At 37.7% G+C, this 21,403-nt stretch overlaps 1 protein-coding gene across 1 annotated transcript in view; it reads left to right on the top strand.

Moving 5' to 3' along the window:
• Pcdh15 (protocadherin related 15) overlaps positions 1-21,403 on the top strand; it is a 777,836-nt gene that overhangs the window by 703,819 nt on the left and 52,614 nt on the right. Inside the window, exon 27 of the mRNA XM_076917096.1 lies at positions 16,079-16,294. Within this exon, the coding sequence (XP_076773211.1) occupies positions 16,079-16,294 (216 nt within the window). The remainder of the gene's footprint in view (positions 1-16,078; positions 16,295-21,403) is intronic.

Here is a 21,403-nt window from a genome sequence, read left to right on the forward strand (position 1 = left end):
TTAATACCTAATTTCAGGTATTAGTTACATGAAGCCAAAGTATGTATGTATGTGTGTGTCTCTGTGTGTGTATGTGTATGTATATATGAACACATATATATTATATATTCTGTATATTTTTATTCATAGATATATCACATATATGTGATATATATGATATATATATATGATTATATATATATATATGATGATATATATATATATATCAATCAGTGTTCCCAGAAGGAAACCCATACAGCAACAGCTATCTGATCATTTTTAAAAGATGACATACATGTGCACTGTAGAAAAGGGAACCTCTTCAAATGGTGCTGGGGAAACTGGATGTCCACATGAAACTAGGTTCTTGCATTTGCTTTATATTCATTATTAATAGAAAATTTAATTCAAGTGTGTTAAGCACCTTAATGTAAGAAACTCTGAATCTCTTCTAAAATAGGTAATAACTCAAAACACTAAATATCAAAAAGAATTTTTTAAAAGTTTCTAGAATTGGCTAATGAATAAGAAATTTACAGAGAATACAAATGTCCAATCAGCATATGGGAGAGGAGTCAATGCTCTTCTTTTGAAATACACATTAAAATTCCATTTTGCCCCTGTCAGAATGGCCCTTGCAAGGAAAGCAAGTGACAACAAATGCTGGTGAGCATGCAGATGAAGGAATCTCTCATTTTGCTGTCAAGAATATAAACACACATATACCTCAATTTAAGCCAACCAGAAGGAAGGCTGAAATTATATAATTTGCTGAACAATGGATATAGCCAACAGTGATTATAGTAAAGTAACAAAGAAAGACAAATGTTGAATGTTTAGTCACATTTACAGACCTTTAATAATTTATATATACATAGAACCATGCTATACACATGAGCATGCATACATAAACACACACACATACACACACACACACACATACACACACTTGGGAAAAAAAGGAGTGGAGTTAAAGCAAGTGCATGGGGGATAAATATGGTCAAAGTACATAGCAAATTTCTACTTGAAAGAACAGTTTTGTAAAGTAGATGCAAACATAGCTATGTATGATGAATATATGGCAAAAAATAATAAATGCAGACAGAGTGGTCAATTCTAACATATGCTTGCCCCTGAGTTCAGTCTCTGGCAGTCACATGATGGAAGGGGAGAACCAACTGGAGCACACACATGTGTGAACAAACACGTGCACAGATGCACACACAGACATGCACACAAATATATACATATGCACACACACAGAGATTTATGCACTCATGTACTCCCGTGCACATGCACAAATAAAATACTTTATTGCTTGCTTTATTTCTATGATCAAAAACTTATGAATGTCTAATAATTGGACAAAATTAGTAAATTGGATTTATAAAAGCTCTTTCTCATATATATTTATTTTCTGTTCACTGAATATGGGGTTCTCCTTATCCCCAGTCATCTTCTGGTTGCACTAAAAAATTTTTAACAATGTACTTTCAGTGTGGCTAAGAAATACTTAAATTTCAGGTAGTGTATATTCAGGTAGTGTATAGTCAATCAAAGACTATTTTTATAATATTTTACTTCTGTATTTCAGCTGTTTCCTCTTAGAAAAAAATAGCTTATGGCCAAATATGTAAAATACATTGTTACAGAAAAACAATATTTATGTTGATGCATACTTGTATCTATATGTATCTATACACCCATACATACAAATGCCAGGAAATAATGGAGAGAGATGAGGTGAGAGGCTGAATAGAGAGCAAGAGAATGTGTGAATGAGAGACAGAGACTGAGCGCATGAGAGAGAGTAAGAGAGCGAGAAAGAGTGAGAGAGTGAGAAAGACAGAGAGGAGCACTCTGAAATATGCCCAATTTAAGTGAAGGACATTTTGAATAGCCACTGCTTTGGATAAATGTGGTCCTTATATTAGAATGTTGCACAATGCGTACTCAAAAGAGACACATTGTAGTGTCCCTTGTACAGAGAGTCCAATTCCAACCTGTGAATTGGAACTTCTTTACAATTAGTGTCACTTTCATGCCACTAAAGGCATTTTTGGTTATCATTAGTGTCAGAGCGGCAATTTAGATTCATCGTGGTTTTGAACGTTTATGTTGATTTTTTCCAAACTAAAAGGTTCACAAATTGAATTCTATTTGTCTTGATATGTTCTTTTTTTTTCTGTAAAAGCCGAGACAAATAAGTGTTTCTTTATGTAATAAGACTCTTTGTGCTATTTAATTTAATTGGTAGGCAATAAACTATTAACAGAGTGGATTCACAGAAATTTGTATTTCAGACTGAATATTCAAATGCATTATTCTTCCCTTCATATTCTATTAATTTTAGGGTCTGAAACATAAGAATATTTTCTTTTTTAATTTTTTATTGGATATTTTATTTATTTACAATATAGATGTCATCCGCTTTCCCCTTTCCCCTTCCTAGAAACCCCTATCCCATTTCCCTGCTCCATTTGCTTTTATACCATTTTGATTACATGCATGTACTAAGGTCAGTTCTAGGTTGAGGGACAATCAATACAATAGATGCAAATAGTCAAGGAACAAGCAAGACAATAAACATAAATAGTCAAAGAAAAAGCAAGGCATTAAACCCAATTACCTGTACACTCCTGTGATCACTGTTTCTAAGGGCTTATCGGGATGACCAAAGTATCTGAGCCTACTTCCCTGTCCTAGCACAAAGTCATTTTCATGTCTGAAGCCTACTTTGCTGTTCTAGCCTAAAATTTAGATTCCTGTCTGAAATTACTTCTTTATTCTAGCCTACAATTTAGATTCCTAGCTGAAATTCCTTCTTTGTTCTAGCCTAATGTCAAATTTCTGCCTGAAGTCTACTTCTTTGTCCTTGGCCAATGTCATATTCCTGCTAAGCAGCCCATTTTCTTGTCCTTGGCCAATGTCAGATTCTTGCCAAGCAACCCCAAAGACTCTCCGCCTCTCCCCCTTTTTTATTTTATTAACAAAACTGAGCCTGTCTTAGGTCATTCTGACAAGAATGCCTGACAAGAATGCCTACCTTACCCACCATGGAATATGCATTATCAAAAGCAATGCACTTCTGTCTGAGGTTGGTAAGGCTTTGTGCAGAATCTTACCCATCCTTGGCTTGCCAGCCTGTTAATTTAATAACTCTTAATTTTTGGTTCTTATTCAAAATTACAGGCTTATTTGGTTTTGTTTTTTGTTGGTTTTTTGTTGTTGTTGTTGTTGTTGTTTGTTGTTGTTGTTGTTGTTTTTGTCTGAGACAGGGCCTCTATCTATGTAGTCCTGGTTGTCTTGGAACTCACTATGTAAACCAGGCTGACTTTGAATTCACAGAGATCCTCCTGCCTTGGCCTCCTCAGTGCTGGGATTAGAGGTTATCTTTTAATGGTAGCTATGCTTTAAAATACATACATGGACATGTATATGTTTAAGAGAAAAATGCTCAAATTTCTATACATGAATATGATGCAAAGTCACCAACAATGAAAATGTATTCTGTTAAATGGTGAAAAGTAGAGCTATTTGATTTGCATTTGTAAATGTTCTAGTATCTGTTATTATTTTGTATTAAAATTGATTGCTTGGGCTCATACTCGGGATCCTAAGCTATGAGGCAAGGACCCACAGTGAATTCCACAATTAATATGCTTAATTTAAAAGCAATGAGACTTATAACATGAAAGGAACAAATCAGAAAATTGTCTCAATGTTCCCAGATTTATGGGCATTACAACTGAAGAATAATTAATCCCTTTACCTGTGTGCTACACACTAAGAAACAAACAACAAAAAAAAATCCAGTGAAAATCTACAATATTCTTATCCAGTCTGTATCGATCTGTCCTGGGTCCCCATTTTATGTGGGAGGGCCTAACTCCTAGAGAGTTAATTGCCAAACTTCAGATAACCAATAGAAATGAGCATAAATGTGTCTATTCCAAATACTGATATATAATTCACTGTAACATTCTTCTATGCATATGTAAGCAAAATATCCCTTACTAGATAAGACATACTATGAAAAAACTCTAGTATGTAATATAGAGATATAATTATGTCATAGTCATAGTAAATAAAGACACACACACACATATACACAAACACTAGAAAGGCACATGCATCTGAAGGCAGCTCTATTAAACAGAATGAAGGAAGCATTTATATCTCTATCAACCTCGGCTTCTCCCTTCCTCCATCTTTCACTTCATCTTTCCCTCCTTCTTTCCCTCCTTCTTTCCCTCCCTCCCCATTTCTACCAGAGTCTAGAAATAACCAGTGTTTCTTTAGCCTACTAGATAAGACTAAGTATAAAAAAAATTCAAAGTATTGAAACCAGAAACAGTAGAGATTATTAGAAAAATGTAGGTAACATGTAGGCTGGTTCACAGTATAGATGATTAGAAAAATATAGTTAATAAATATTGGGCTGGTTTCATGTATTCAGTTTGATTTAATATTCAGTCTCAACTAAATAATCCCAGGTGAGATGACTCACTGCTGTTGCTGAACTCTGGATCTCTCTGTGGCATATGGTAGGTGTCTGCTGGGTTACGTTATCACAAAAAGTCATCAGTAACAAAAATAAAATGAGGCAAGAAGTTGGGATAGTAAACTGGGATCAGACTGATACTCATTTTCTTGTAAGTGGAGGTATTTGGATTTTTTGTTTGTTTTTTACTTTTGCATAAACAAAAGGTGGTACATGATCAGAGCCCCAAATTATGCATCATTATTTAGGTTGGTAGAGCATGAGAGAGCTAGAGGAATGAACAGTCAAAATGTTCATATGGAGTTGAGACTTGAGGTTGAACAGAGAAAGAGGATACTGAGAAGCAGCTCTCAGCCCAATACAGATATGGCAGAATACGAATAAGAAATATCCCCAGCGGGCTATCTGGTGGCACTGTTTCAAGAGAATGAGAAACCATTCAAATGTGGTTCTTGCAAGAGGCAGGGATCCACTGGAGATGGACTTTGAAGTTGTGTAACCAGATCCTGTTGTCTGACCAGTTTCCACTTGCTGTTCCTTTGAGATATGAAGAGTTGAGGTATCCCATCTGAATGTTCCTACCTGCCTTCATGTCTGCCCTGTTGTGATGGATTATATTCTCTCAACTTGTGAGAGGATGTGTACAGGAATAAGTCCTGTACACGTCGATATAAAAACAACTCATAGTGATGAAGATGGACCTACGATGTAAAGAAAACACAAAAAGAAAATCAAGCACTATAGTCAGAAGAAAGACATGGGGTGAGAGACACAAAGCTGGATTTGGATCAAAGTAATGGAATTCACTGTGACTAAGGAACATCCAGAAAGTTAGAATACGTAAGTGTTCTAGCCTAAGATTTAGATTCTTGCCTGAAATTACTTCTTTGTTCTAGCTTAATGTCAGATTCCTGCCTGAAGCTCACTCTCTTGTCCTTGGCCAATGTCAGATTCTTGCCAAGCAGCCCCAAAAGCTCTCTGCCTCTCCCCCTTTTTTACTTCATAAACAAGACTGAGCCTGTCTTAGGTCATTCTGACAAGAATGCCTTCCTTACCATTTGTGGAATATGCGTTATCAAAAGCAATGCACTTCTGTCTTAGGTTGGTAAGGTTCTGTGGAAAGAAGTAATTTCAGGCAGGAATCTAAACATAAGGCTAGAACAAAGAAGTAGGCTTCAGACATGAAAATGACTTTGGGCTATGACAGGGAAGTAGGCTCAGATATTTTGGTCATCCTGATAAGCCCTTAGAAATAGCAATCATAGAAGTGATCACGGAGCTTTGTTTATTGTCTTGCTTGTTCTTTGACTATTTGTGTTTACCGTCTTGCTTGTTCCTTGACTATTTCCATCTATTATATTGCTAGCTCCTCAACCTAGAACTGACCTTAATACTTGCATGTAATTAAAATGGCAAAAAGGAGGAGGGGGGATGGGATAGGGAGTTTCTAGGGAGGGGAAATGGTGAAAGGGGATGGCATCTGAAATGTAAATAAAGAAAATATCTAATAATTAAAAAGAATATGTGAGTGTGAGGTTTAACTTGCTCTGAATAAGGAAGTAAAATCGCAAATAAGGTGGGGCTAGAGGGGATGGCTCAGTGGTTAAGAACATTGGCTAAGAACACTGGCTCTCCTTTCAGAAGAACTGGGTTCAATTCTTGACACCACATGGCAGCTTGCAACAGTTTTGAAACTCCAGTTCCAGGGGAATCTGACACCCTCACACAGTATACAGGCAGGCAAAACACCAATCAATGTTTATAGACTAAATAAAATAAATAAATTATTAAAAATAATGCTTAAGCCATGAAAGAGCAGTGAAAAGCCAAATAAAATCTATATATTGTTATTAAAAATAAACACTGAAACGAAACTCACTTTATCTCTCAGAAAATTGTTCAAACTGATATTTTTCTCTTGTTTAAATGCCCATTGAGGACAAAAATAAATTTATTTTTATATGGATAAAAAGAACATAATTCATTTGAAAGCACCTTGAAGGTCTTAAATTAGGCCTTATTTTGACTATATAATTATAATGGTGAAGAGAACTCACAAGGTAAAATGTTTATTTTAGGAAGTAATTTACAAGAAGAGGGAAATTAAACACTTCAATTATTATACAGTGTTGGGGTCTGGGAATCGCTGCATAAACTGAGATCAGACACCAATCTCAGTCAAATAGGGATAGTTTATTGAAAACCACAACCCAGTCAAGGCCATGGTACAGATTGGGGAACTGAACCATGAGTTAACTGAGTTAAGATCCTACAGAGCTTTTAAACCAGAGATCTACAAACATCTATGCCAAGTTATTACACCAATCATGATTTCTGGATAGGGTATTTCTGTAGGAGCATGTCTTTGTTGTACACTTACCCTGCTCCCATTGGTTGAGCTATTCAGCTGTATCCGGAGACCTATCTTGTCCAACATTCACGTCTTAATTTGCCAACCAGGGTGTCAGTTGCCCACATACATGTTTCTGCTGAGTAGGATGTCAGATCCCAGGGAAGTCTTGAGAACTTTACTTGACCCCCTACTCAAAATGGATGTCTTACAGTTTCTTATGTTGGGAGCCATCCCAGTAGTAGCTCGTAAAACCAAATACCATAAAAGCTTATACACAGGTGTAGGAAGTGCTGCTGGGTTGTTGGTTTAGGTCCATGCTTCTTGTAGGTAACTATACAGAGCAGTTCTACTGACTTCTATCATGACTGATTTCCAAGGGTGCAGGACCTAACAAAATATGCAATCAATTTGGGCATGAGAAAGTTTCCAAGTAGCAGCAGAAACATGAGAAAGTTTCCTTATAATGGCAGGCTAGCCATGTAACAGTTATCTAGGCCTTACAATTTTATCTAGACCTTAACATTCAATCTAGACTTCAATATTTTGCCTAGATTTTAACATATACAAGGAAGTCTCGCTCATCTTTCTGTACTGTGCCTTCTTTAATACAGAATATTGTGTGTATATGTTCGTTTCTTTCTTCCTTTGTTTAAAACGAAGTAGTTTTCTTTAGGTCAGTATCTTATCTGACGCTATCTGATAATCTTGACACCACGCTTTTAAGAAAATGTTGACAGATTAAAAATAGCCTATCTGGATTGTGTAACTCAAGCTGTGAGTGTGGGTATCTCTACCTACCATCATTTACTGCAGTGTCTGTCCTGACTCCTGTTGGCTCTTCAGTGGGAACAGGCAGGCTAAGGGAAAGATCATGGCCTCGAACATCCATGTGCAGTCCATGGGTATAGCTGTTTCTAATTGGATCCCAAATCTATCCTGGATCATGGCAATTAAAGCTTGGAAAAAAATTTAATTATATTAAATTGTCATTTATTTAACTCTATAGTTGCTTAACACATTAACCTTAATATCACATCCTAATATCCCACCTTGGTCACTTCTTTGTTAAATTCTTATGAAAAATCTAATACATTTTTTTTCTATTTAAAATATTTCATCCTTTTCTTTTTTAGTTTCTGCAAAATTTTGGAATAGGCCTGTAAATAGATCATTCTCCTTGGTATTTCTTTATTCGTGTTTTATTGGCTGCTGGGTACACTGACTCTGAGGACTTTAAAGTGAAAGTTTCTTTGTGTTTCCTAAAACGTAAAGTTAAAGGATCTCTCAGAAGCCAATGCTCCATTCTCTTTGCCGCTAATAATCATACTTTGACGCTCATATCAGTGGACGGATGTGAGTTTTTGGTCCTACAGTCTAAATCACTTTTGCTCTGTCTCTGGAAAAGCAAGACTTCTGTACTGCTAAAGGATGAGATGAGTCTAATTGAGGAGTTGAAGTTAAAGCCCCATTATTGGACTTTAATAGGTTTGGAAGTTCTGAGGACATCACTAATTATTCCACTTTTTTTTTTTTTTTTTTTTTTTTTTGCATCCATGGTATTCATTTAGGCAACAGAGGGGAACAGTTACCAAGGCTATTAGAAAATGAATGTCTCACCTATTCCCTGCCTGATAGAGGCAATTATTTGGTGGTTGTCTCTTAATGCCGGGCACCTGTACACAGTAAAAATTCCAGATGAGGTCTTAGAGAAGTGTAAATGATGGGCCATGTCTGGGTTTTCTGCTTTAAAATATAATCAAGGCAAGTCAAATTATAATATCCAAATTTGGCTTCTTTCCAAGCAAGTCTAGACATAGCTTTCTTCTTTTGGCCAGAAGAAAACATAAAAGGCAGTAAATCTAATCACCAGTCTCACCCCTTTCTCTTGGTAATGAGGTCACGAACCTGATTTAACCTTCTTAGTACAAATAAACTTGAGAAAGTAACATATTAACTCTTTAAGGACACATGAATCATTCCAATGAGTCAGTTTTAGCTTTTAAGCATTAATTCAGCCAAGATTATTTGTTCTCTTTTTAATGACTTAATCGATGATGAAATGGGTTTGTGCTTTTTATTTATGTATCTGTATCTTTCTGAAAAAAAATTAGTTATGAATCTTCAGTCTTAAGGAACGGGTCCCTTTTGTATTTGTAACAGTTTATATTTTTTTAAAAAATAATATTTACCTATCTTGAGAGTTTATGTAAATGGTTCATTTTCTGTTTCTAAAAGATACTTTTTTTGTTCTTGACTACTTTCCATTCTGTACATGGCTTTAAACACCATTCATTAGTTGGGTATAGTGGCACATGCCTTGAATCCCAGCACTTGGCAGGCAGAAGCAAGATATTCTCTATGCATTTAAGCCAGCCTGGTCTACATAGTGAGTTCCAGGGCGGCCAGAGCTACATAGTGAGACTCTATCTCAAAAAAATATTTAATAAGTAAGTAAGTAAATAAATAAATAAATAAATAAGCAAATAGAATTAGGATACTTAAACCCTCCTATAAGCTCTACCCTCGTGCACCAATCCCTGTCAAAAAGCCAGCTTTTATACACCACACTATGGGATTATTTTCAATGTACTGTACCAGCTTTGAAAGAAACACGGGCACTTAGATTCTGGCATGTTCATTTATAATTTTTCTCCTTGCATCTAAAAAAAAAAAATCTTAGAATGGTTTACCCTTCGTTTTCTGTTCTTTTCAGTGGGTTTTAAATGCCTGGTATTCTGACATATTGGATTGTGTGGATGTAGAGTAAGACCCACCCTGCTGGGCTACCACCCACCTGTATGATTATCGATAGTTTATTGATCTCTCTGGCCAGTCTCGATCACTTGTAAAATAACAATAAACTGACAGTGAGACTCTGTGTGTGTGTGTGTGTGTGTGTGTGTGTGAGAGAGAGAGAGAGAGAGAGAGAGAGAGAGAGAGAGAGAGAGAGAGAGAGAGAGAGAGAGAGATCATACAGCACTGGAAACTGTGAAGGACGGGCAGATGTTAGCTGACAGTGAAGTGTGCACCCGTACCACACACGCGCCGGCCCTGCAAGAGCACAGACTGCTAGATCTGAGCCTAAGCACCATTTGAAGCCCGACTTTACAAGATTACCTCTTTTCAGAGAGTCTAGCTATGTTTCAACGAAGAGGTGGAGGTAAGGAACACTAGAAAGGAGTGGTAGAGAACTGAACTATAAAAATGGGTAAAGCGGTGCGGTTAGCATCAGAGTAAAAGCTTTGTCTTAATGGAGAAGACAAATATGCTTTTATAGTTTTAAGAGGAAAACGTTAAAGTGACAGGGTACTAACAGCATGTGCGGAGAGCTGGGAGAAGCTCTGGTCGCTACGAATGTTCCTTCGATGGGAGAGGAGGGCCAGCTGCAACTCTAAGATTGTAAGAGCTGACAGATGGCACAGGTAAAGGCATTTTAATCCTCAAATGAACAGCTGAGGAATGTCACACTTGTGATATCCTGAAGTTCCATGTAAACTAGAATGTACACAGCTCTAGAGGAGACGGAAGAAGATGTATGTAAACTGTAGGAAGCCGCTGTTAGCAGTGGCTATACATTTGCATTTCCAAGATGGCGCTGGCCGCATGTCTTCTCCAGATGTAAACAATTTAATCTGCGCAGTTGCTAGGCTGATAGGCGTGCCAAAGTCACTGCCAATCCCGAGGCATAATATTGGGTGGTGAGCGAACAGCCAATCAGAAGTGAATACGTCACTCTAGACTGTACTTAAGCCGGACCCCTTCCTCAGCTCTCCCCTTCCGCGCCTCTCCGCGTTTTCCCCACGTGTGAGAGACAGATTAAAAAGCCTCGTTTTGCAGTAACTACCTGATCTCTGCGTCTTGTGCTTTCTCTAGTAGAGTCTCTAATGGTCATGCTGTTCTTAGCCATTAAATATATCACATAAACATAATTTTCAGCACATCAAAATCATAATGTAGCAGATATATAGATATGTGCATATTTACAATAACATTCGCTGGACACACTTCATCTCATTGACAGATAAAAAACAGAAGTTAAAAGTAAGTCTTGAGCTGGGCAGTACTGGCGCACGCCTTTAATCCCAGCACTTGGGAGGCAGAGGCAGGTGGATTTCTGAGTTCGAGGCCAGCCTGGTCTACAGAGTGAGTTCCAGGACAGCCAGGGCTACACAGAGAAACCCTGTCCCAAAAAAAAAAAAAAAAAAAAAAAAGTGAGTCTTGAAAGGGGGACTTACTGAAGTCCCCCTCAACTAAAAAATAAAGTGTAAGACTAAGCAAACAAAATCTATTTAGAACTATTCAAAGCAGAAAGCAGACAGAGATGATGCCCTTAATGACAAGCTGTTTGTGCTGTAGAAAGAATCCCTTATGAACATCAGCTGTCAATAAAAAAGCCGACAGCCAATGAACTGAGTCAGGAAATAAGAGGTAGGAGGGACACTGGCAGGAAGAGAAGGGATTCTGGGAAATAGACATAAAAGAAAGACGCTAGACAGACCAAAAGCTTGACAGAACAAAAAGACAGTCATGAGTCAGCAGGGAGACTGCTGAGGAGACTCTAAGGAAGAGGAGACTGTAAGCCAGCAGGAGGAGAGGTGACTAGCCACATGGTAAACATAGAATCATTTAAATGCATTAAATAAGTTATGAGCTAATCAAAGGGAATGAGCCAAAGCTTATGGCGTAGGCATTTAGTAATAACTAATTAGTCTCAGAATCATTATTAATGGTAACTAAGGGGTTGGAAAGGAAAATAGATTTAAAAATTATTTTGCATGCTACCTTTATATACCTTAACCCAGATTTCAAACTGTGCACTGGGTTTTGTGGCTGGCACCTTGGGTGTGAGTCAGTATGTATTTAAACATGTCATATTTTAGCAGTTCTTTCACGAGAACATTTGGTCCTCGTCTGTGTGTGATTGTAGGGTATGCACTTGAAGATGTCTGACTCATGTCCCTCAGAAAATACAGTCCTAAACTGAACTTCGGCTGGGTGTTGCTCCAAAGCTAACCAGCTGCTGGAATTTTCTACTGTACCTCTATAGGCAACCATCATTCAATTTTATGTACTTGTTACAGAAAGGAAAGTGCTCCCAAAATCTACATGCTCTTGGCAGCTGTTCTGTGACCACCTCCAGAAGTGAAATCTTTGAGATAATTTGCTGAGTATGGTGTCCCTTCAAAGAGGAAATGAAAGCGGGCTAAAACTGTAGAACACACGAAAACAGAGCATTGGGAATTCAAATATCTACCAAACCTGCTCTTTAAAAAAAAAAAAAAAAAAAAAAAAAAAAAACAAAACAAAACCTTGTATTTCATTTCTACAGCTTTTATGATCATAATATGCAAAAATCCTAGAATGATATTTTTGAGTTTTACAGAGAATGATGATTTGCTTCAGAAAAAAAAAAAAGCTTACTACAAGAAACATCTCAGTCACTTATGAAATATGACTGTGTTGTAGTTTTCATAATGTAATAAATTAGGGAGTAAAAAAAAACAGTTTTTTTTTTTGAAATGAGAAGTTAGTCCATAGAAACTGTGTGATTTAGTTAACGTGCCAAGAACCACTGTGATTATACAGTAACCATCTTTCCTATGTAAATTTTATTGTGTTGCTAGTGTTTATCTTCAAATTAAACAGGACTGAACTTCACAACACAAAACAAAGTGAAAGACTTAAGTCATAAAGTAGGACTTGTGCTGAACCTATTAATATAAACTTTGAAAATGAGCAAACCTAAGCAATAATACAGCCAGGTCAAGTGGCTTCCCCAAGGGACATGGGCCTGACTGAGACATGACTGTTGACATAAATGGCTGAAGAGTTTTTATTCTTAATATACGTATTGATCTCATAGATATGCATATTTTTTAAAAATGTATTTCTCTGTACACTCATAACTTGGTATACTTTAGGCATGGCTATTACATTTCAAAGTTTCCATTAACAACAAATTAGTTCTTTGAAGAGAAGTCTTAATGCTAACCAAAAAGTTAAAGGTTGGATGCACCAAAGTCAAATCTGTTTGTATATGTTTGTATGTGCTGGGTGCATGTCTTTATGTATATGTAGGGGTCTGTGTGTGTGTGCATGTGGAAGTCAGAAGGCAACCTGAAGTGTTGTGCCTCTGTTGTTATTCGTCTTGAGAGTCTCTCACTGGTCTGGAGTCACCAAGTAGGTTAGACAGGCTGGCCCACTCTGGGGAGGTAGAACCAGGAGAATTTTTGGGGTTCTCTGGCCAGGCATGCCCAGATTTTTTTTTTTGTATGTGATATCTGGGAATCGAACTTAGACCCTCATGCTTGCGAGACAATTGCTTTACTAATTGAGCCATCTCCCCAGCCTTTTGTCCGAGCCTCTTTGGTTGATTTGACACTCATAGCAAATGTGTGGACGGCAATGTCTCAGGCTAGTTGGTTTAGATTTTAAGTTTAATTTTAGTTGTGAACATTTTTTTCTTATGCTATGCTCCGTGAAATGAATAAAGTCACCACAGTTCAACGCTTTAAAAGGTTAACCTTAATAACTCGTTCTTTCTCCTGTACATGAGAGTGGAAAGCTAATTGAAATCTCATCCCGGTACTCCAGTCCCCAAACCCAGCTGTGCTAGGCAGAACATCAGATCTCATGAGAAAGTGAGCTGAAGTAACCTGCTTACCCTCCTCTCACTGAGGAATCTTAGTGACTGGAGTTAACGCTGTTGCTGGGGGGAATTAAATGATGAAAGCACCATAAGAAGAAAGAGCTCACTTTGGTTTGCAGTTTGATAATAAAGCCCCTCATGCCAAGAAAGGTATGACAGCAGGACCGTGGGGCAGCCGGACGCATTGGATCTGTAGTCACACAGATGGATTCTGGTGTCTGCATGGCTTCTTCCACCTTTTCATCATCTTCAGTTTGAGACACTAGTCCAGGGAACTGCATTGCCCATGTTTACGGAGCATCTCCCCTCCTCCATTAAACGTCACTGGAAATGACCCCATAGCCACATCCAAAGAGGTGTCTCCTGGGTAATTCTGAACCCAGTCAAGTTTGGAATTAATCATGACAGCAATTTAGAGAAGTTGTAATTATTTTTTTCTTTTTTATCTCGAGTTGAGCTATCTGGGTTATTTAGTATAAGATGCGTTCCTTGTTGTGCAGATGGGGCTATCCTGAAATGCTTGAAATGTTCGGAGTATATATAAAGCCTGAAGCCAAGTCAAGTTTATACTATACTTACTGTATGTGAGCTATTATTTGTTATTGTCATTGTTTGTATGCCGGCACTAACACTCTGTGATCCAGTTAGATCAATCCTGGTTCTTTGGCCACCTAGGCCTCATTTCAAATTCCCAGTGGTGTCACGTATGACTGATTTCTGCTGGGAGGATCAGAACATTTTGAGATGATCCCTATCTGCACCCAGAACATTTTATTAGACATCGCTACTCTCTATAATCAGAATAGTAACTTCCTTGGCAGTATTTGTCTTGCTATTAAATTACTTTGGTATAGCTCTCGGAGTTTTGATGCAGATTAAAAATGCGTACTATATCATGCTTTAGGTTAAGTGCTGAGGAAAGTATCAGTAGCCATGTGATAGAAAATGCTGGAAAACAGAAATTCTGAATGATGTGTATCCTGAATGATTTACATATAGCCTAGTGGCATTGTCTGATTCTCTTATCCACAGTTTCTTTTAATATACGTTCTGTTTGGAATATATTTTATGCACTTATGCACAAAGTCCAAACACAAAGTCCATAGTAGAATTAGAAGAACAATTAGCTTTAGATGCTGTGTTGCAGCCTGTTTCTTATCTGCATTCGCTCCTTCCTATTTTCCTCTTGCATTTAGCCTTTCGTGTTATATACTCGAAATTAAACGTGCAAAACGTAATGTGAAGGTTCACAGCTTCCTTCCCAAATCCCTCTTCTACCTGTATAAGAGCTAACTGAGTTGTGTAGACTTTGGTCTTTGATTTGGATATATTATATATTTATTAATTTTTATTTTTTTTAAATAATGCTTATACATTTTTTAAAAAATCTTTTATTTTATGTATATGGGTGTTTTGGCTGTGTGCATGGCTAGGCGTTACTTGCATGTCTGGTGCCTACTACAGAGGTCATGAGTGCATCAGATCCAGGAACTGGAGTTATAAATGACTGTAAGTTATCACGTTGATGCTGGGAACCTAACCTGGGCCCCCTGGAGGAACAGCCAGTGTGCTTTCTCAGTCCTGAGAACCACTTCAGATCCCGCCATTTCTTTCTGAAGAGTTTCGCTTTGAAATAATTCTGGAACTGACATCCAGAAAAGTTCCCTTTAAGTAGAAGCCATAGAACCATTATACTTTATTCTGTTCATAGCCGTTTCTAAGAAGAAATTGAAAATACAAATAGTTATTCCCTGTTGATACCTAATTGGTTAAAACTTTAAGCCTGTACACCATAACTCCCTGGCACTAAGAACCCTGTTTAATCAGAGGATCACAAAAGTGAGAGTTAGCATCTATCATACTTGATCTTGCTATAATATTAACTGGTTGGCATATACTCCTATGTCCATAAACATATTTGTGAAAATATGGCATATACGTCTGACTTACTTTAATTGATATGTCAGTATAAAGTTCTTTATGTCTCCCACCTCTTAGACTACATGCTAGGTCAAAACTTTGATTTTTGTTTGCTTTTGGTTTTTGTTTTTGTTTTTGTTTTTGTTTTTGTTTTTGTTTTTGTTTTTGTTTTGGAGGGAAAGAGAAGGTGAAGTTTTGTGGGTAGAGAAGTAGGAAAGACCAGGTAGGAGTTGGAGGAGAGGAAAACATAACCAAAATATTAATGAAAAAAATTAGAGACAAAAAAATCTACAATTATAAAAAATATTACTGAAAAAATTGGGGTCAAGGTGTAAACACAGCTATTTGATAATCTTGAAGTAATCAATAGATTCCACCACGCCCATTATTTGGATCTATAACCTAAATTAGAACTTATCCTGGCAGAAACATAAAACTTGATTGAATGGATCCTTCTCTGTTGTAATAACTGTTCCAGAGCCAGTATCATTGGGATGAAAACTATTTGATATGCAGATGTATCTTCTGCATATGCATAATGATATTCAGGGAAATGGGATTTTAGCAGAAATATATTGTGCTATTATTACACAAGTAGCCTTGGAAGTAGAAATAAGCTTTCCAGTAGCTTTGTCTTCCTTCTGATGATTTATCATCTGATTTTCCTTCCTAGGCTACCGACAGGGACACAGGAAATTACAGTGCCATGGCCTACAGACTCATCATACCACCGATCAAAGAGGGCAAAGAGGGCTTTGTGGTGGAAACATACACAGGGCTCATCAAGACAGCCATGCTCTTCCACAATATGAGGAGATCCTACTTCAAGTTTCAAGTGATTGCGACTGATGACTACGGGAAGGGGTTGAGCGGGAAAGCGGACGTACTGGTAAGCGCATGTGTGAGGGGCATGAGATGCGAGCCTGGAGTGAGTGTTTTAACTATTTGCACTTTCAGTAACACTTTGAAATAGACTCTCTAAAATGTAAATCTCATTACATTTTCATCAGGGTATATGGCCTTTGTAGTTTAAAAACCAAAAGAGAAAACACATCGTGGTAGGTTGTATTTTAATATATGTAATTTTCTTTGTTAGGCAGGGTCTCCAGTGATGGTAGAAATGATGCTTTACTGGGTTGCATGTGTCCACATAAAACAGTACTCCTTCATTTTGTTTCTCTCAGGCTGAATACAGTTTCACCGGTAGATCATGTCAAGAGCAATTAGATTCTAATGTTAGCCAAGACATGTAATATCAAAGTGGACACAGAGGTTGTTTGGATTTTTCACTGATAAAACTAATGACAGTCATAAGTAGAATGATTGTTGAACATTTCTCATATCAAGCAAGAATCAACTAAAACCCGTCCATCCTCTTGTACATCTTAGTAAGTTATACACCTTGGTTCTCGTCCAGTTAACTTCTATCTACATGTAGGCATCAGGGATAAAATGGCATTTTCTCAGATATCAGAGAACCCAAGTCACCACCATTGTGTACAGAAAGCTTCATCGTAATAAAAAACAGTTCAATATTAGCCAAGAAACCTTTAATATAAAATATTATTTTTGATCAAACACAGGCCTGTAAACCTTACATAAGATAATGTACACTTTTTTCCTTTTTTATATCTAAGAAATGTACATTGTGGAGCTTAAAGGATAAATGATAAGGTTAGTGCGCTGAGTATAAATAAGATATTATAAAATAAACACAAGGAAATATAGATAATCATTATGTATAATGTGAATAATAGTGAAACGTGAACAATATGAAGTCTATACTTTTTGTTTGAAATTCAAAGTAAGTGTACAGTAATTATAAACCATATGCTTAATGTATGTGTTTATATGTATTTATTTATACTTGGATGTTTACTAAATATTGTATATTTTTGAAGAAATACATTCATTTAAAAGAAATCATATTTTATGTATATACTATATACACACACATATATGTTTCTATTACAAGCAGATGGCATCAGAAAAGTTATTTCAAAAATGATTTCATAGTAACGCATGCAATCTTTTTAGTTAAGAGAAAGGCCAAATAAAGTCCATACGCCGAGGGTGTGAGGGTGATAGATGTCAAAACCAAGATGGAAGGTAGATGAAGAGAGGGCTGGGTAGCTCAGTTATTCACTCAACGTACAGCACATGAGAGGGAACACGGACGATGGAGGGGTTAAAGGTGGAAGTCGGTGGTTTGAGACACGGAAGCCATGTGAAACATCGCGGAGCCATGTTCTAAGATGGCAGACAGTCATTGAAGACGATTAGCAAGGGTAAAGGGAGAGGCGTGCCCTTACACCATTTATTACTGTTACTTTATCAAGGGATGGTTCTTATAGTCCATATGGATTCTTTGCTGGTTTTGTTCGGTGTGTTCTTCATGCTGCTCACTGACACTGTGGTCTTCATGCGACAGTGTGGTCATTTCGCAATCTTAGCTCCTTCCTCAGAGTCTGACCTCCATCCCCGTGATCTCCTTCCACAGGTTGGCTCATATTTTCCAGTTCTCTAAGCTTATTTTTGGCAATCTCTTCCATTTTTATAAGGTTATTCTTCCCATGTTCTATAATCATAATTCCTTGAGCTCCCTCTCTTTATGACTCTGACCTGCATCCTGTTCCATCATTTGAAGCCATAGTTATCTGTGCTACCGCTTCTAAACCTCCATTTCAAACCTCCCACCCTTAATCACGATATCCAATGTGCCCATACAATTGCAGTGCTCTTGTTCCCAGCAAGACACTCAATCTGCTTAATTGAATATTTTCCTTCTCATACATTCTCTTATGAGAAACCTACATGTTCCTCCTGCTTGATTAACTGATATACGCTGCTTTATCAATCTAAATAAATGGCCCACGATACAAAAAGTAACTTCCTGTCTTTACGTATTCCTTAGTCACAATCTCTGTGGAAATGAAACCAATGGATCTATTTCGTTGATTTACAGGCCAACTGAGGCTGAAAAGCCTCATACTACCAGTCTGACTGTTGAGAAGCCAGAGGAAGTGACAAAATTCTTCAGTATAAGAAAATGAAAGTGTGAGAAATTTGAAAGCTAACAATGCAGATCTGACCCTGAGAATCCTCAGAGTGTCACACAGGCAAATATCAGTGTACTGAGTCAAAAGGCCCTGCATCTTTGTCTATAAAAACATGTCTACTTGGGAAGGAAGAACCAGAGAAAGAAAAAGATTTTTGTTCTCATGTGGATATTATCTGAGCCCCCAAGTTACTGCACAGCAAGCTCATGGTCAGGGGAGGTGGACTCCAAAGTACATGTACCACCCCAGTCTCACTTAGATAAACCCTCATGATCATTCAACAGCCAGCAGAACAGTCCAGTCAGTCCACAAGCACAACATCACTCTTTATTGTCCAGGCCAGCTGGACAATCAAGTGGGACCCTTAGATCCTGTGGAGAGGACTAAGTTTCGAGAGAAAATAAAATGACACAGCACGTCAAGAAGTCTGATCAAGCTGGCAAAATTTTTATTGTTCACACCAGTTATATACTCTAAGAACAGGATATGGGGAGGGGTAGGAAAGGAAAGAGGGCTTTGCAGGTGGAGGGAGCTAGCTGCAGCTGTGGGGTCTAACTAAGTTATTCTTACAAAGCCTTTCCGTTACCAGGAGTTTTAAAAACATCTATCTAGCAGGATGTTGGCTAAATCTAGAGATCAGGAGGAAGGGTTACTAAGGTGGGTTGCTATGAGGCCTTGTTTGAAGTTCTGAGAACTGACAAGTGAATCATGGAAGGTAAGCAGAAAAGAAGAATAGTAGATAGGAGAGCCAAGGGTGAATGTTTGCCAAGAGTAAGGCCTTGCCATGGCTTCCCACACTTTATATTGTGCTTCATTGAAAAAAGAACATAGAATTTTGACTCTCCTTCTACTAGGTCACTGCTCATGCTGACAACATTTGAGAAAATGTGCACAAAAGTATGCTTACCTTTGCTTTAAATGGTCTCACTTGTCTAGTAGCCTTCAGGCCAACACCTAGGGTTTGGTTACTTACATCACTGTGACTTCTTGTTTTCTTTGCTTGGGTTATTTTCTTCTCATCTGGCAGCATGTATGCTTGACAAGGCTCAGGCCATGTGCTCTATTTATTGTGTGCTCTCACTGACTTGGCAAGATGTTTGGTACCATAACTTTAACATATCATCTATGCAGTAAAAATGCTAAACTCTCACAGCTGATTCATAAATAGAAGACACTATCTGTCTCTATCATCTACCTACATCTATCTATCTATCTATTATCATGTTCTTTCCACCAATCTTCTGTCTAGCTATCAAAAACAACAACACCTTTAAATATTTTGTATGGTGAATTGGAAAGTATAAAAAGAAATGATGACTGTCTCAAAATAAAAATATTAAATTTGAGCTACCTGCTTTTGTTCCTAGAGTAGATTTTTTTTATTTAAAGGAATAACTTAGAGATAAAATATGTTTATTCAAGATGAATATTTGGAAGTCATTTACAAAAGGATGAATGAAGTAAGTCTTTCATGTCAAGGGAAACAATTGGCAGTATTTATTTCTGGTGACAGCATTGGAGCCTTCCAGTTTGAGTCACAACACTAAAAGGAATGTATTTCCCACTGTGAACTTGACAGTGTGTCATTATCCAGTGACTATTCTGACAAGATTAGTGGTCACAATTAAAAAACATTTCTTTTCTCATTTTGTAAAATGAAATGTGTCAGTATTTGAAATTTTTGAATTAATGTTATCCAAATGGCAAAAACAACATGTTGAAATTGAATCATAATATCAAACATGGGAGTACACTCCTGTAATTCAACCTTTGGAGATGGGCAGACATGAAAATACAGAATTCAAGGCCACCATCAGGTACATACAGAGTTCTATCCCAGTCTGGGCTATGTGAGACTGTTGTCTAAAACAGAAGTAACCAAATTATTGATTTGAACTGTGAACAAAAGATTCTCTGAGAACTATAAGAAAAATGAATAGATTTTCATATTTGTAATCATTGCTTCAGCTTTCAAATGAAATCCAGGGTTGTAGGGATGAACATTTAAATTTTGGTACAATATCATCAAAGAAGAAAATACACAATGATCTGTTGTAGTACTTATTTAATCTCGGTTGCAGCCCGTACTGCCCGTTCCGGTCCAAGGGTCAGGGTCTAGCGAGAGAGAGAGTGGGGATAAAGGGGAAGAGACTCGAAGAATGGAGACAAGACAGAGATTCTGATCAAGTCTCGTTTATTGAAGGAAATTCTGAGCTATTTATAGGCTTTTGCCACGTGCCTTGTAGGCTCGTGGATACCACGTGCCTTGCAGGTGTTGATATGACGTAAGCCTTACAGGCGTCTATAGCGTGGACAGCACGTGCACCGCAATGCCTTGCAGGCGTGGATAGCACATGCGCCTTATAAGCATGAATGGTGTAGATAGCACGTGGACAGCACGTGAACTGCATGTCTTGTAGGCGTGACTACCACGTGCACCTTGCAGCTGGGGCCAGTAAACAGCAACACAAAATATGTGGGATATCAGAGTGTGCTTCAGCTGTTGTAGGCTATTGAAAACCAAATCTTTTGTTAGGGTATATGGTTCCAGATGGCTGCAAAGTTGATCTAGCCGCTTTCTGCTAAAGTCGGCTCCCAACAAATCTCAGTTGGTAGTTTCTACCCTGCGTTTGATCATAAAGTTCCCAGACAAAAGGCACAAAACTTTGACATTTCTAATAAACCTTAATCAGCACTAGACCTGGGAAGATATCTACTCTCTAAGCTGTTGGTATCTACCTCTCAATCAAAAACCCTGAGATATGACTTGCCATGTCCTGTATGGGCTGCTCTTACTCCAACTGGACTGTCCTCATGGCCAATTCTCATGAGTGTTTACCTCATGGTTTCTTCTCCTCTCTCTATTCCCTCTCTTCTCCCCAGACCCCAAACCCAGGAACTGGAACTCTACCTACCTCTCTTCTGCCCAGCTACATAGA

The sequence above is a fragment of the Arvicanthis niloticus genome, chromosome 20 (assembly GCF_011762505.2).
Source record: "Arvicanthis niloticus isolate mArvNil1 chromosome 20, mArvNil1.pat.X, whole genome shotgun sequence".
Lineage (NCBI taxonomy): Eukaryota > Metazoa > Chordata > Mammalia > Rodentia > Muridae > Arvicanthis > Arvicanthis niloticus.